General features: G+C 43.2%; 2 protein-coding genes across 2 annotated transcripts; one reads left to right on the plus strand and one right to left on the minus strand.

Moving 5' to 3' along the window:
- Positions 1–1,897: 1,897 nt before the first annotated feature.
- Positions 1,898–3,310, plus strand: LOC135242552 (mesogenin-1-like). Its single transcript, XM_064313679.1, has 2 exons — positions 1,898–2,717; positions 3,017–3,310. The coding sequence occupies exons 1-2, from the start codon at positions 1,947–1,949 to the stop codon at positions 3,101–3,103; spliced, it is 858 nt and encodes a 285-aa protein (XP_064169749.1). The 5' UTR covers positions 1,898–1,946; the 3' UTR covers positions 3,104–3,310.
- Positions 3,311–5,083: 1,773 nt separating this feature from the next.
- On the minus strand, positions 5,084–16,954 carry LOC135241850 (aminopeptidase N-like). Its single transcript, XM_064312584.1, has 20 exons — positions 16,216–16,954; positions 15,226–15,368; positions 14,844–14,980; positions 14,376–14,502; positions 13,472–13,626; positions 13,258–13,371; positions 12,880–13,023; positions 12,289–12,354; positions 11,606–11,671; positions 10,949–11,121; positions 10,575–10,651; positions 10,315–10,448; positions 9,495–9,550; positions 9,254–9,401; positions 8,570–8,661; positions 8,368–8,478; positions 7,493–7,660; positions 6,931–7,071; positions 6,456–6,537; positions 5,084–5,822 (listed from the first exon to the last, which is right to left on the minus strand). The coding sequence occupies exons 1-20, from the start codon at positions 16,815–16,817 to the stop codon at positions 5,655–5,657; spliced, it is 2,904 nt and encodes a 967-aa protein (XP_064168654.1). The 5' UTR covers positions 16,818–16,954; the 3' UTR covers positions 5,084–5,654.
- Between the last annotated feature and the right edge of the window lie 226 nt (positions 16,955–17,180).

Raw genomic sequence — 17,180 nt, forward strand, 5'->3', positions numbered from 1 at the left:
AGAGAAAGCCAGTGCACTAGAGGTGAAGCCCGGGACCCTGGAGCAGCCCTGAAGCCTAGAGGGGTGGGTCCTGGGTCAGCGAGTCGTGGCTGGGGCTGCTGGGGAGGTTACGGTCCCAGGATTACACCTCCGCTAGCAACAGGGGTAAAATATCACACTCTCTTCCATGGGAACATCACCCGCTGGCCTGTTCCACAGCATCGCAACATCACAAGCCCAGCACTGGGAAAGGCGGACACGTCATCTAACACCACCAGAACCAAAATAACACAAGATCATTTTAATTTGAATAAATTCAATTTCTCATGATAATGCATATGAGCCAGAGGGCTCTGAATAGGCCAAGGTCCATGATGCTAAAACCGACGCCATTTCCCGTGGAATAGGATTTCATTTGTTCCAAGCTTATTCATGCTTACATTGATTTATTAATACTTTAGTTTTATTATCTAATTATAATTTGTTCCTATAAAAGTATGTCAGCTAGAAATTCATATTTATCTACTGAGTACTTTCATAATGTACACAGTAAAATGTCTAGTGTTACTTCCACTCTGTTCATAAGAGTCCAGTAGGGACCCTGTGCACACTGCAAGAGTTAATTTAACCCTGAACATGTTACAGAGTACAACTTGTATTATAAAGTAAAAGAAAACAAAATATTGGCACAAAAATGTATATGACCTCATCAGTCCAGTAAATTACTAACCATGCATAAAATATAATTAGTTATTGAAGTGTACCTGCTAATTAGTTAATTCATTAGTATAATAAGCTAATTAGTTTCCTGTTTAAAATTTATAGAGGCAGCCTGTCAGATTCCTTTTACTAATGCAAAATCAGATGATGTTGAGCAAATAAATATTTAATTATGAAAAAAGTGCTTCTATTAAAAAGAATGGACATTGGATGTCAGCTGATCAGCAAAATCATGGCAATACTTGAATATTTCAAATTCCAGCTGAACTTTACACAGCTCGTATGTGTGCCATGTTTAATATATATATATATATATAGTTTTAAATCACATTCTGATGGACAAGTTTTATTCAATGTCTGCATTATTATCAGCCAGTGAGACATGTAACATGAGAGTCACACCTACACCTAATGGGGCGTCTCCAAAGTTCAGGCCTCTGGTTCTCAGGCCAGCACCAGGGCTGGGGCCCCTTATCCAAACACTGCGGAGGTGTGAATGCTTTGCACCTTACAGCTGGCACACTTCAGCTGCAGGCAAGCGATTCTGGGGACCCCCGTGCATGAGCAATGCATGACGTCTAGGTTGGGAAAATATTGATACTCTGAAGAACTTCTCCCATGCGAGGATCTCAAGTGGTTGGAATCTGAAATTAAGTTTCTGGGAATGATTTTAATAAGAACTAGAATTATACTCTCCACAATATTTGACATGGCAGGCTGATCCTGGCAAGGACGTCTAAGAAAAATAATTTTAAAATTCCATGTTCAATTTTTTAATGAAAATTTTCCAGTGTCATCCTAAAGATAAGGATCCTAAGGATAAATACTAGCCCACTTGACATACACACTTAAATGTCTGCATAATGAGAAACAGTCTTGGTCTAGAAAAGTAAAATAATATTTTAGATTGGAACGATTATCTTTTGTTATTGAACTGCCCAACTACCAGTCCTTCATGATCTGTCCCATTCAAACTGAGAATATGGAATCTGCCTTCTCCCACACTGTCCTTTTTTTCTAACTGACACCTCAAGCCTGTGTCTAGGGCTGAGGGAGTTCCCAGAGACCCCCTGGGTCTGGTGTGAGCTCTCCTCCGGGGCTTTGAAGTCCCTCTGCGAGGTGCCAAATCACACCTCTCCTTCTAGGATAAAGGGAGGGAGCGGAGCAGGCCTTGCTCAATGTTCACCACGACCACCAGAGCACACAGAACCTTCCAGAAGCCTGTTGTCACTGCATCTCATCTCACCATGGACCACGTTCTCTCTCAGCTCCTGCTCAGCGCAGAACAGCAGCAGTGGGGGTGCGAGGCTCCTCTGGAGCAAGTCAGCCCGAGCTCGGACCCTGGCTACTACAGCTCCTGCAGCGTCTCGGACACTGGCTACAGCGGGGTCTGCCAGAATTCGGACACTGGCTACAGCGGGGTCTGCCAGAATTCGGACTCTGTCTACTACAACGCCTGCTTGAGCTCGGACCCCGGCTACAACAGCGCCTGTGGAAGCGTCTCACCAGCCTGCTCCGTCGACTCCGGCTACCTTTCCCCCCCGCCCCTGCAGTGGGGAGCCGCGGACCGCTCGCCCCTGCCTGGCCCCGTCCCCATGGCGACAGTGCCAGCGGCAGCGCACCCGAGCCCGGCCCGGCCGGGCAGGAGGTCCCGCTCCAAACACCCGGGGAGAAAGCGTCAGAGCGCCAGCGAGCGGGAGAAGTTCAGGATGAGGGACCTGGCCAAGGCCCTGCACCACCTGCGCACCTTCCTCCCGCCCTCCGTGGCCCCCGCGGGCCAGACGCTCACCAAGATCGACACCCTGCGCCTGGCCTCCCGCTACATCGCCCACCTGTCGGCCCAGCTGGAGGAGGACCGGGTCCAGGGAGGCCCGGCGGACTCCTCCCCGCCCCTCCCCGGTGCACAGGACCACCTCCGGACCTCCTTCCAGCCTTCCGTGCTGTCAGAATCTCTGCCTTCAGTTCCGCTTGGCTTCCCCCACGCCAGCGACCACCTCAGCCCCCTGCCGTCCTATCAGGTATGTTTACGCTGCTCGCATTTAATCAGAGCACATGCGCTCAGCTTGCATAGTGTTCTACCTTGACTACACTACACATTTTAACTAATGTCCTTTCACCAAAACCTACTGCGTTTCCTGATTGAATTATTCATCCAGTTTACCGGTTCAAGTGTTGCTTGCACACATACAGTACTTCTATCCCTATTATATAGTTTGAGATTGCGCTCCAGTCATAATGTACCATTGGCAAACTTGCGGTCTGAGATAATGTTGAACTTGGCTTACCATTTTTCTTTTCTGTTTTCCTTTTCCTGTAGAATCCCTTGGGCGACTTCTGCTTCACCGACGTTTCGTCAGAATGCTTCTGGATTCCGGAGATTTCTCACACTCTCTACGGAAAATGATGATCATGAGCATCAAGAGACTTATTCAGACTTTCAGCATTGAACTATTTATACATATTCACAGGATTCCTGGAACGCTGGAGAATTATATGCAAAATCTGAACATTATTTATGTATTTATTAGCCAATTTGTACTTGTAAAAAGAGATATATGTATATATACTGTATATTTATATGAAGGAGAATAAAAGCATTTTTATAAAGATATCACATCTCGTATTCTTATAAAAAGCATCATCCAATTACTGTTGCACTTTAAATCCTAGCATGTTCACTTGGTTCAAAATATCCACAAAAGTGGTGGGCAAGACTTTCAAGCATCAGTAGTCATAGCTTGCTGAAAAGTAGCTTCTGCAAAATTCATGTTTTGTATGCCACTCAACATTTACTGAATGATTTTTTCAGATATTTAATGCTTATTAAAGTCTTTAAATGTCTGTTTTGATATATGTGATGGCATATATATACATGCTATCAAAGATCTTTAACTGGTTGTGTTAAACCTAACCAATAATAACTATAATGAATTTAGATGGATTGGTGGGGGAATGACATGGGTCTGATTTTAGGTGTGTTAAATCTCTCATTGACGGAAGGAAGTGTTAATTAGAAACGTCACATGAACTCTACAGGGTACAGAGGAAGTCCCCCTGCAGAGACAGACACCAGGTGGGCGGGCTATAAAGATAACTGACACTTCAAACTCTCTTTGATTTGGACCTGAACAAACAAATGGTGAACGTTCTCTCTGCGAGAGGTCTCATTAGATAGGAAGCCTCCCCATGCACACAAGTTAGTAATGTGCCATAGAGAAAAACACATTCACTCTTATTGTAGGACATATTAATACGCATATACAGTACAGCCAAATAAATAAGAAAAGCCTCCAATAAAAACATGACATGATTTAATTGGCTAAAGATTAAATTGGCTAAATTCTTTCCCTCTTCATCTAAGCTAATGTGTGGTGAGTGTTCTGGCACAAAATGGCTGCCGTGCATCACCCAGGTGGGTGCTACACATTGGTGGTGGGTGAGGCGAGTTCCCACTCATCACTGTAAAGAACTTTGAGCATTCGGTGAAGTGCTATATAAATGCAATGATTCATTCATTCATGACATTAAAATGAATGCTTAGAGGGCAGTGCTATATACAGTATAGCACAGTTGTGAGGTGGTAAAGGAGCTGAATGCATAACCAAAAGGGTTGCAGGATCAAATCCTTGGTGATGGTACTACCATCGTACCCTTTTCCTAACTGCAGAAAAGCGCTGCATGCAGACAGCGGTGGGTGCACAGCGTAAAAAGCCCTTCTCTTGTCTGGAAGCTGGCAGCAGTGAAGCAGTAATTGTATCTGTGGTGGAGGTGACAGCAGCCCAGCTGTCTGAGGACCCTGCTTCTCAGACTCTGGAGTGACCAAGTCTCACACTTAGCCTGGGAAAGAATTTCCAGTTCACGCCTCCTCACAGACACGCACCTGTGCGCTCCTGTCCCGTAGCTCTTGACGAAGTTTGAAGCCATCAGTAGCGTGCAAAATTTCCACATATATATATATATATATATAGGAGAATTGTAAAGTTTACATGTTTATTTTCAGACCCCCCCCCCCCCCATCTCGTTTGTGATTCTTGTATGAATGAAGGTTCTTTTATACTGGAAACTGTGTGAAAAAGCAGTTTAAGTACGTTATTTTAAGTGCATTTCTACTTAACAAATCACTCAAGTGCACCAAAGTTCTCATCGGTTTTTCTGCATATTTTCAAATAAAATATTCTAGAATTACATTTATATTACATTTCAATTAACTTATGACATTACATTAATGCCTGGAATAGCTTACCAAAGACACTAAGCAGACGAAACAATGAATCTAGAATTGAAAAATTTCACCATTCAACATTCTTATTTTTGAACAAATCACTAGACACAAAACACGATTCAACTTCATTCAGCCTAAACGAAAACATATAAATTCAATACCTTTAGTCAAAATTTGTCTTATCCAAATCATTGTTTTCAATAATCGGTACATTGGGTGAATATAGTGCTTACATTTGTAAAGACCTAGAATTGAAGTTAATTCCATTTTAATTCTGTCCATGCATACACTGAAAAATGACCATAATATGCTGATTATGTTTAAGTTCAATTGGGTATAAATTCATTTTTTTCAGTTTTATGAATTGGATGGAGCTGGAAATGAAGAAACCAAACACTGGGTAGCACAACACAATCATTTCTCTGTTTCTAAAAAATAATAAATTAGCTGATAGGAATAGCACTTCCTTTTTATCATAGAATAAATTCCTGAAATGTAAAATTTAAATGTGTAAATATAATTTTGTTTTTGGACAGAACATTCATGATATTAACTTAGACAGTGGAAGCCAAGACAATGCACTGCAAAGATATTAACACAAAGAAAGTGGTTTGAGAGAAATTTGTCACAATAAATAAAAAGTAAAACATTGAGAACAAATGGCACACCATCCATATTAAAATCAACCCAGAAATATTGCTTTAAAAAATACATTTGTAATCCCTCTCTATTCTCAGAAGTTTTCCTTTGGTTTTGCTTCATTTTCAAACCACTCCTTCACTTGCTTCTGATTGGCTGACAGCCATTTGATGTTGGCTTTTGTTCTCTCGATGGACTGCTCCAGGGCCACTGTGCCTGACCCAAACCCACCCTGGGCATTGTCTTCCTGGAACTTTTGCAGCTGTGACATCACAGGAAATAATCCAATACAAAAATATTTATACAAATTTCATAGTATATAACACAATGATTTTACTTATTCAGAACAAGGTATTAGGCTGTGACGACATCAAAGGGAGGCATATCTTTATGAATCTAAAAGGCCTTTCTGATGAGAGGCATTTCTAACTTTTTCATCTGTATGTATTCAGAGTTTGTACTTTGGTTTTTGGTTAGCACAGTTAGCCTGTATGCACTAGTGCTTTAGCGATGTTGCCTCTATGCTCATTGGTTTGAATGCTATTAGCAAGCATTCAAAGGCATAGTTGCTCATGTTAATCAGACAAATGCACAAATGTTACTCCTGCATTGCAATTCACCCTGGATTAGACTGCCTGCTAAATGAATGTAATGATCCCTGTTTTCAGAAAAGCCTGTGATGTGGCCACTTCTGTAAGTGTACAGCACAGGTGTGCTAAAATATCTGGCTGTTGCTTCTGCGCAATTGTGCATATTCTGTGTGATGTCATGAGTTTCACTTTGTCACTATTTTTGGGCACGTGCCAGTAGGAAATGCTGTGTGTCAAACATCTGCATGTTTGTTAACTGCTGTATCCACCCAAAATACCACAGGGCGATGATAGGTTTACTGTACCTGTTTCAGCTCAAACTCTGTAGAAAACCGCTTAGTCACTCCGCTGATAAGTTCTGCGAAAGAGAAAGAACTGGCTCCATACCTACACGATGCAAGAGCAAAATATTAGAGTATATTTGGGAGAGCGCAGCATATACAGTATGTATGTATGAAAGAATGTACGTTACAGATTTACAGATGAAAATTCTCAAATGAGATCATTCGTGGTCACGAGAGATGTACAGAAATGGAATATACTTAAAATATATAAATATGCACACACACACACACAAACAAACACACATAGAAATTTAATTGCATTGTCTCACTATCTTCTTGCCCTTTTAGATATTGCAATATATTTCTTTTAAAACATACAACACCGGGAAATATATTTATCATTATAGTTTCATAAAGCCCACATATTAACAGTATATTGCTGTATATTCCATCTCCCTAATGGAGGTTATGGGCCACAGAGCAGCAGACAACTCACTCTGTGAATATGTAGTCCCATCTCGATCTGACAAAGTCCCAGGCCAAAGGCTGGCCCACCACATTGCTGGCGATATACACGATGGTAGAGGTGGCGTCCTGCTTCCTAATTTTAGTTGGGTCCAGGGTGTACTCCAGGTACCTGGAATGAACGAAAGATTTCATTTAGTGGGAAGAATTGAAAAATAGAGTGAAAAGTAGGAGTGTGAACATCCCACTTTCTATCTGTCATTTAACTGTCTGTAAAAATGACTGTAGGGTGGGCTGTGGGCATGTCATCCAGGGCTCTTTAGGGTACACGCTCAGCCACTTCCCAGTGGATGTGTGCGTGTGTGCATGCATGTGGGGGGGAAGGGGGGGAGGGGTAAACTGCCAATTACAGAGACTGTGAAGAAAAAATGGAGGGGGGCTACCTTTCTTTGATTCAGCTGCAGGAAAGGTACAGAGAATACTGAAAATACTTAAACACAGGTTAGGGGCTACTTGTCTTAAGTTATGTCTGTGCCCCCTTCTCCCTCCCCAAACATGTGACTTGCCTGAGGGAGGTTCTGTCCCAAACTGACCTGTTGAGAAGCCAGGGCTCTTTGGTGCAGGCCAGAGCGGACCTCAGCTTCTCTGCCTCGGAGGCCATGGAGGCGTTCAGGAACATCTCCCAGCCAAAGTCCCACTCGGCCACGCCCCCGGCAGCGATGGCGCTGCAGTAAACCGTCGTCCTCAGGTTGGGGTGGATCCTGAAACACACGGAGCCGTCAGCAGTGCCGTTATCTGAACCGCCGCATTTCCGCGTGCATGAGAACACCTTGTGTCGTGTTGGGGAAAGGTAGCTACTGTACTGGCTTCAGTCACTTGGGTGTTTTTGTGGGGAAAACGTTAAAGAAAGGTAGCTGCTGTACTAGCTCGTAGCTGAGTCACTGCACTGTGAAGCCTTAGCTATGTAATTAGCCGGCTAATCAGTGAGCATCGGCGGGAACTAATCTGGCTGCATCCTTTAAGGGGTTTTGAGGGTTTAAGTCAGCCAGGGTTTCTCTTGCTATGTTTACATTCATTCTTCCCGGCGATACACCAGGGAGCCACTGTTACTTGTCTTTGTCGGTGGCGCACCTCTCCTCCGACTGCCAAAACCCATGCCCACAGTGCCTAAAATACCCGCTGGCTCACACTAGGGTTCAATGGAGGAGCGCACGCCCTCCTGCTGCAGAGCTCCTTGCTCGGGATGCAGGTGGAGCCGTCACTCCACGGGACGCAATCCCAGCCGAACGCGAAACATCCTCACTACGTTGGGGCCAAGTAGTGGCCATTTTATAACATTGACAAAACATTCCAGTAACATTATGAGAACATTTTGTGTTAGCTGGGAATCAGTGACTCCAAACTGGTGAGCGAATCAAACAGGGAAAAGATTGTTGCAGAATAAGGTGCAAGAAGCTGGTAGACTCACGGGTTAATGTCTGGCTTCTTCATCCACTCGTTGAACCATCCTGTGGTCAACTCCTCACAGCCTTCCACCCCAGTCCTACAGGCCATCCTGATGGCATTGACCTGGTTATACCTGGGGACACAGGGTAAGCCAGAGGGACTGAGCTCCACCAAAGGGTGTACCATTAAAGGGACCAAAAAGCCTCTAGCCTCGAATTACTCACTGGTCAGTGTGACCCTCAGGTACTTTGGTCCAGTTGGAAGTAATTTGCTTGAAGTATTCAAAAAGAGGTCCCACTTTATTCTTGAGATAAGCCTGCAAAAAAGCAATATTAAAGCAGCTGTCATTTTGATTCATTATTAGCGTTCTTGCTAATGTTCAGCAGGATGTGACTGATTGCATCATTAACTAAATGTCCAAAGCACATAAGTGTCATTTTCTAAAGTTTTTTATATTGCCCTTTTGCACAGCACCATATACCCAGTTATAACAACCCTTTGTTGCCACACCTGTGAACTGACATATTGTTACCCATTTAAAAATAACTCTAAATCAAAATGGCCAAAAGTATGTGGACACCTAACATCCAACATCTCATCCAAAACTAAGGGCATTAATATGGAGTTGGTCCACCCTTTGCTGCTATAACAACCTCCACTCTTCTGGGAAGGCTTTTTACTAGATGTTGGAGCATTGCTGGAGGGATTTGCTTCCATTCAGCCTGAAGATCATTAGTGAGGTCAGGCACTGATTGGGCAACAAGGTAATGGCAAAAGCACTGTAATTGGTTCAAAGTCGTGAGCGACTGATAGCTCGTGGTAGCTCCACCTATTTTTGGGGCTCATTAAGCTTCCCATCCCTGCTGAACCGCGCCGACCCCCTGGTTTCCCGTTCAACGTAGCCGAACCTGCATTGGTCCGTGGACCTCGGTGCGGTCGAACATGAGGAAGTAGTAGTCCAGGTTGTCGAGGGCCGACTCCCACGGCATGTAGTCTCTTTCCTCTGAAAGGTACTTGGTTGTGCTCAGAGCTAATGTTGTGTTGACCATTTTTGCCCTTTAAAGGGAAATAAATAAAAAAAAACACGATTTATATAATCTCCAATCATTTCCTGAGAAGAGAAACAATGTGGTCGGAAGAATCTCTCACCTTGCCAGATTGAAAGCGTCGTCCACCAGCTGGGCCCTGTTGATGACTGGAATGACCTGCAGAAAAGAGAGCGGCGCAATATATCATAAACTGCTGCAGAGAAACAAAAAAAAAAATATTTATGTGTGTGCAAAAATGTGGAAACATTGACTGCCGTAAGGATGTGTACAGTGTAAACAGTGACTTAAATATTGGAAAATTTGGGTACAATTTAAGTTGGAGGGTTTTTTTTTTTTTGAAAGGATTTAAATTTTAAAAGAATTATGAAAAAAACATATTTTAATTCCAGTGTGCAAATCTTATACTTCATATGAATTGTGATTTGTCCCCCCTCATCACTTCTGGGGAAGATTGCAAGCTATTTCAAATGAACACGGTAGCAAACTTTGGAGCGGATGTCTTGGCAGCTGCTGGGAAATACTGGGCTAAAATTGTGATAAAAGGCCTAGTCTGTGCTATACTAGGTGAGGAAATGATATAGCATGGTAAATGGTAAATGGACTGTATTTATATAGCGCTTTTATCCAAAGCGCTTTACAATTGATGCCTATCATTCGCCAGAGCAGTTAGGGGTTAGGTGTCTTGCTCAAGGACACTTCGACATGCCCAGGGCAGGGTTTGAACCGGCAACCCTCCGACTGCCAGACAATCGGCCTTACCTCCTGAGCTATGTCGCCCCACACATATAGATATACCAGGTTATACTAAAATGATACAGCACACACACTCATATGTATACCAGGTTATACTGAAACCCTTATGCAGGTTTTCATCTCCTGGATATACTGAAATGAGAAAGCAGATCCTTACACAGGTGTACCTGGTGGTTGGTGTTCAGCTGAGTGAGGAGGCGGTTCCAGTTCTCAAGGTCGTAGTTAACCCTGTAGTACCCGGTGACATTGAGGTTGGCTAGAACCCATTCAGCTCCAGCTGCAGTCATGTTCTTGTTAGCAGCTATAGGAATGTTAATCAAATGCAGAAGCTATGAAACAATAATTATGGGCTTAACTGACTCATGGACACAAAACTCAAAACTCTGAGAGAATATTGTTTCAAACAATTTCCGTTCTGTTTCCATACCTCTATCGGTCAGCAGCCAAAACTGGTCTTGGGCCGCTCCTGACTTCATCCATCTGACGGGTATGTACCACTCATAACTGGGGCCAGAAATGGTTACAGTTACCACATCATCTCCAGTCCAGATTCGAAATATAAATTTCTGTTTTGGCAATCGGTTGCATCAATGTTTCAACAAATCAAGCAATTTCCATTGGCAGTACATAATAATCATGAAAAAATAATCATGACCAGAAAAGTTTGTGCCATTACAATCACAAGACCACAATGATTTCTGTTGCCATTACGGGCTCAAACAACCAATCACACATTGTGATTCCGCATATGCAAATTTGCAGCCAGTCCGCCCCACTGAGATTGACAGGGCCGAGACGTACTTGTACTCAGACGGCCTGTCCGGAGCCGACTCGGGGTCCAGGAGGAAGTGCTGCTGGGATACCTCCCCGGTCGCAGTGTTGATTGTGACCACAGGGAAGCCCATTTGCAGAACCCAGCGGTTCATGATTTCATGCACAGTGTCGGGCAGGGGCGTGCTGGTCTCTACCACCGCCTAGTGACAAAAAACAAAAAACTTGTCACCACAATCAAGACCGAACAGGCATCTCGTGGTAAATTAATTGGCCACATTAAGCTGCCACTAGAGGGCAGAAAATCCACATTATTGTATACCAGTTGGCTCAGTGTGAGATAACTGCATAATTCCTGCACCCCACACACACAAACAACAGGGAGTACACAATGTCCTTTGCATCACTGCTGTGTCCCTTACATCAGGGGTTCCCAAACTCTGGCTTGGGACCCCCTGGTGGGTCATGTGATCACTGATACACTTTCCATTCACAGTCATATCAGTCAAATTTAAAACTGCACCTGCTGGGCACAGTGCACATACAGGTGTTCTGACATCCATGCTTGAACGTATGACAGTCAGCAATAGAGGGTGGGTCATACAAAACGTCTTCCTTCCACAGGGAGCTGTCTGCGGGTTTTGTGGGGGTAACTTCATGTTTAATACAGGTTGAAAGGAGACTTACTCTCTGAAGGTGATCCCAGAGGTCTGTTCCCACAGTGTTGCTGTAAGCAAAGTCTTTCAGGTAGGTCTACGGAGAAAAACAGAATGGGAAACCTCAGAATTTAAAAGAATTTGAATTTGAAACTGTTCATTTGACCACTCGTGCTTTCACATCAATACCAACATTTTATAGCTGTTTCTCTAAACCAGCGGTAGCCAACCCTGTACCTGTAGATCTACCGTCCTGTAGGTTGTATCCAGAGGTGGGTAACCCGGCTTCAAAGAGTAAAAAGACTGACCATGTATTTGCTCCACCACCATGCACTAAACCAGTGAGTTACTAATTGGTCTCCTATATGCTGAAGAGTTATGCTTAAGTCAGCTGTTTAGTGCAGGTGTGGAGCAATACATGGATCTTTACCTTTGGCTGGTTACCACTGTTTATCTAAGATCCTAAGAAAGGCATGCATTCAACAGCAAGTTTTGTTGAGTGTATTGATGCCATGGGTTGAAATGAAAACCTACAGGATGACAGATCTCCAGGAATAGGGTTGGTTACCACTGTTCTAAACAGATACAACACATGTATTTAAAAATGTTTTGAATACACACATACATCTACAACATACATACTTGCACACACACAAGCACACCGGCCTATACACACAATCACAAACACACGGCAGGTTTGTCACTCTGACTCACGCTGAGTCCTTTGACGAAGACGTCTTCTGTGAGGAATTCTGAAAGCATCCTCAGTACTGATGCTCCCTGCGGAGAGAAAACCCACAATCCTTCACTCTCGCTGCTCTTCCTGTTCAGAATTCTCCACCTCACAATACATAGAATTTTGTACAGTAGCCGATAATTTGGTCTGTAGGTTATTCCACTGTTGCTATGACAGGATATTGTATAAAGATGTGCTTCAGCTAATCAAATTTACATTAAAAAACTGCATTGAATTACAATTATTTTAAAAAATGCTGATATTTAAAGAAGTATTACAAGTTTTCAACCCTGCAGTGGTTACCACAGCTTGCTGCAGTGCAACTTTCAGGAAGTTTTTTAAGCAGAATATCACTATAAAAAATATGTTTTATAAATGTATTACCTTTTCAGGTTATTAAGCAGGATATTACTGTAAAGAAGTCATTTTTAAAACATGAAACCTTGATTTAAGTGTCAGTTAAGCATGTTTAGTGAGCTAAAGAGGACCAGATAAGTTCCCGCACTCAGGTAATATCGAACTGCTCTTCTACACTGGCTTTAAACAAAACAGAGGGCAGTGTGTCGTACCTTACTGTAGGAAATGGCATCAAACAGCTCACTGATTTGCTCTGGCTTGTTGATCTCCTCCTCTTTGGAGGAGAGAGGGTGGGAGGAGGCCAGGGCGTCGATGGCGAATACCCTGTGCACGTCGTTCAAAACAATCAGCTCTTTCTGTGGAGGAGAGCGTAGAATCACAAACTGGGGACCATCTCACCTCACTGAACGCGTTTCAAATTAACCTCTAAATAAAACTTTGGTCTGTGAATCCATATTCCAGAATCCCTCGACCCCCAGGGAATTATTTTACTCCACATATATAACAAATACTACTAAAGATTTATTTAGTAGCGTCCATGTGCTTCTACTACAAAGGTATAATGACTCATAGCCCGTCTGAATACTTACGATGTTCCAGGTGGGCTCTGCGTAGTCGGCTCCCAAGTACTCCACATAGGAGGCGAATCCCTCGTTCAGCCAGACCTCGTTCCACCACCTCAGCGTCACCAGGTTCCCGAACCACTGACAGGGTCACAAATAGCAAAGCGAGTGAAGAAAACTGGAACGAAACAAAATGGTGAAAAACGAATTGACCAATGGCCTCCATTTGCAGCTTACTTACCATGTGTGCCAGTTCATGTGCAATTATCGAGGCAGTCCTCTCCTTGTTTGCATTGGAGGACACGATGGGATCGTAGAGAAGGTTGGTCTCTCTGTAGGTGACTAGTCCCCAGTTCTCCATGGCTCCAAAATAGAAATCAGGCAGTGCAATCTGGTCTGAAATAGATATATATGCGCTTTTTTGTGAGAAAATGAGAATCTAGACTAGAGCCGTCAGTATTGAAATACAAGTCTTTTTTTATTATTTGTATTTCAATGGTTATCCTCCAGGGGTCCCCATAGGCACTCCAAAGGCACAGTCAAGTGACTAATTGTTCAACAGTTTCTAAGTGAGACATTTATAAAAAAACAATTTTTTGCTCTAATATGGGGAGAGTCAGGATGGGAAGTAAACATGGATGGAAGTTTAAATGCTACGAAAAGCATGATAAGACACCTGATTCTACTTAGTGTTAAGTGAAGACCATGATTAGTTGGTTAGTTGAATCAAGCATTACATTTTTATTTAACTTTTTTGTGCAAGTTAAATGCTATATAACTGCTCTCATTTTTAACGTGGGCATTTCCCACCGCTTCTAACAAAACCTGACATGCCCTTGTACAACACTTGAAAATGCTGCAGCATGTCCACAGTGGAAAGTAATGAAAGTGAATTTAACACCTGATTGTCGCTTGTAGACGTTGCTGTCAGTCATCGCCTCTGCTTATTTAGTGGCCATTACTCTATCAGCTTAGATTACAGAGGTCATGCAAATGGGATAATTGTCTGAGAAGGGACTTCACAAATAGGCTATCATGACCTCTAGTTGGCAGAGGACTGAAGTACCATGTGAGAAAACAGGGGGGGACAAACTGGTGGCCCTAATCTAGACCTATCGGTTGTGTGAGAAAGTGGGAAGTCCTACCTGATTTGGACAAGGGGTAGCTAACATTGTAGTAGCTTTCGAAGAACTTCAAGACCGGTCCGGTCACATTGAGGGCATAATCTCCATGTCCGTCTGCAATGGCTTTTTTACGAGCCCATATTCGAATCTGGACAAAAAAAATTCTTTAATAGCCTGGTGAAATCAACACGGATAAAGTTCACTCAAAAATATGTAATTGCATTCAGCAGCAAGAAAACTTGGCTCAGTTTTACAACTCTTGAAGATAAATGTGTGTTACTGAAAGTGTGATTGAATTCAATTTAATTATCGTGGCCAGCTCTGGGATTTCATAGGAGGTACATTTGTGAAATATATTCAACTAACATTTATCATGGGCAATTTGGGGATTGTATGCGTGTTTACGTGAAAGGGGAGTAACTTGTCTACAGTGTTTTTTCAGCTTTTTCTAATGAATTTTTAAGTTACAGAACATAAGAAAATAAATACCAGAACTTTGTCCTCCTCTGAGACAACAAAATCATAGTCACTGACGATAAGCGCCAACAGGTATGTGGACATTTTCTTGGTTGGTTCAAATCTGGTCTGTGTAACTGCAGTGCCATTGACGGTGGTATTCACAGTGTCTATGGGAGAAAAGAGAGGGGGCAATGTTATATTTAAATAACTGCTCAGACTCAGAATAACAATGGGAATGGGCTACAGGCCAATGCACCTGCTTTCACTGGTTAATTTTTCTGTCTGTTTTTCACTTGTTCTATTAAAGTTTTATTGAAAGTGGGTTATGGCTCAGTCAAGGCCTTGACTTTGTTGGTAATATCCAATAAGACTGACACAGGATCAGTTTCAGCTCTTGGAGTGGGGCACTCACCAACGTCCTTTCCATTGGAAAGAGCCACGGTGCCAGGCCGGTGGATGAGAGTGATGTGGAAGACGGCTTTCATCGCGGGCTCGTCGAAACACGGGAAGGTCTTCCTGGCGTGCGTGGGATGCATCTGGCTCGTGGCGACTACTCTGGGGAGTGAGTTTTACAGCAATTCACGTTAATCAGTGATGCCTGGCCAAAACAGTGAGTCATTCCAAAGTCCCCTTCTTCAGCAAACAAGTCTTTAAAGTAGGGGTGGAGGAAGATGCCACTATTTGTATTTGTGTCTGTATTTGTTCAACCAAAAAATTATTTGTATTTGTATTCAGATAAAAACCAGAAGTGGGCGTGGCTAAAACTGGAAGTGAGTGGGGTTTAACCCAAAGCTGTATAAAATGCCAAACATTCCAGATTTCCCAGAGCCATTCTGTTGTCCTGTAGGCCTGTGCCATGGTTTTGAACTCGGTGTAAGCTGTAACAGGTGACGTGAGATGAGGAGGGGTGTGACTTGAGCATGTTTGGGAATGCAGTAGACAAGTCGTGCGGCGGTTTTCTGCATTAACTGCTAAGGTTTAGGGCCTCAAGCAGAGAGAATGGAACTGCAATAGTCCAGGTATGAGAATACAAAAACCTGGTCTAAGAGCTATATACTTACCTACCATAAGTTAAAATCATGCTGGGACAGGTGACTTCTGTGTAAGCTGCTCTTTATTGACTTTTACAGACTACATATCTTCACATGCTGTTGTTATAGTACAATACTGTGGGGAAAATACATGTTAACACTTCCTTATGGTAAAACATCAGTGGCAGTAATTATTTAATATGGGAAGAGGAAATTAGCTTGCCAAATGTTCAACAAACATAAAAAGCTGAGAAACATGTAAGAGCTGTTGTTTCCATGGACACAACAGCTCTTACGTGTAAAAGAATCTTAATCTTGAGTTATTGAATGCACAAGAAAATCTCGAAAGCAGCTCATATACGTTCACTTACTTTTTGACTCCATCCTCGTAATATTCACTCCTGTAAAAACCAGCAAGATCATCAGCCAGCTCTCCTCTGAATTGAGTCTGCAGCTCGTAGGACTTTCCCACTGTTAGTTTTCCATTCAGCTGAACCACAAGATACTGGGTCTGTTCCTGCAGCCAGGTCTTCGTAATGGCTGGAGGAGCTGACCCATCCACCGCGAGCAGCTTTGCAAGGAACCCATCGAACAAGGTCAGCTCCAGCTTGTTGGAGTGAATGAGGATCAGGTCCGTTTCCTTCACACATCTGAAGATCACGCTGGAATCCCCCGTAAACATGTACATGCCCTGTGCGTCTGGCTCAAGATGGGGCCAGAGGGTCACGTTGTAGGTGTCGGGCATCAGGGAGTCAGGCAGCCGGTACCTGTGCCATGGATCATTGGGTGGAGCGGGTGAGGTTGGAACGACGGGAGGGGGCTTGACCGTGGTGGTCACCGGCTCGACTTCAACATTCTTGGATTTCTCTTGAGCGTAGACGACCGACAAGGCAATGATGGTGGCCACAGCTCCTGCCCCCAGCACTATACCTACTACCCCCAGAGTCTTGCTGATATAAAAGCCTTTGGCCATCTCTGACAGGTAAGGAGTGAGAAGATCGATCTGGTGAATTTAGGGCTTTTTATTTAAGCTCTGTGCCGGCTCTCCACCCACCAGAGTTAATAGCTGATCTATTAACACATAAATCTGGGGGACAGAGGGACGGTGTTCAGTGCTATCTGGAGGGCTGTACATACATAGATAAGAGAAATTTAAATGGTATAAACACCTTTTTATTATGTCTCCGTTATTGGTGCTAGTTATGAACTGCCTTTCCAAGGTCACCAGTCATAATATCAAGAGTTAGCTATAGTGCGTTGTGCTCAATTTTAAAAAAATATTGTGAAAGAAATATACACTTCAGGAATATCCAGTTGTTTCTGATGCTGAAAAACA

The sequence above is a fragment of the Anguilla rostrata genome, chromosome 16, assembly GCF_018555375.3.
Source record: "Anguilla rostrata isolate EN2019 chromosome 16, ASM1855537v3, whole genome shotgun sequence".
Classification (NCBI taxonomy): domain Eukaryota; kingdom Metazoa; phylum Chordata; class Actinopteri; order Anguilliformes; family Anguillidae; genus Anguilla; species Anguilla rostrata.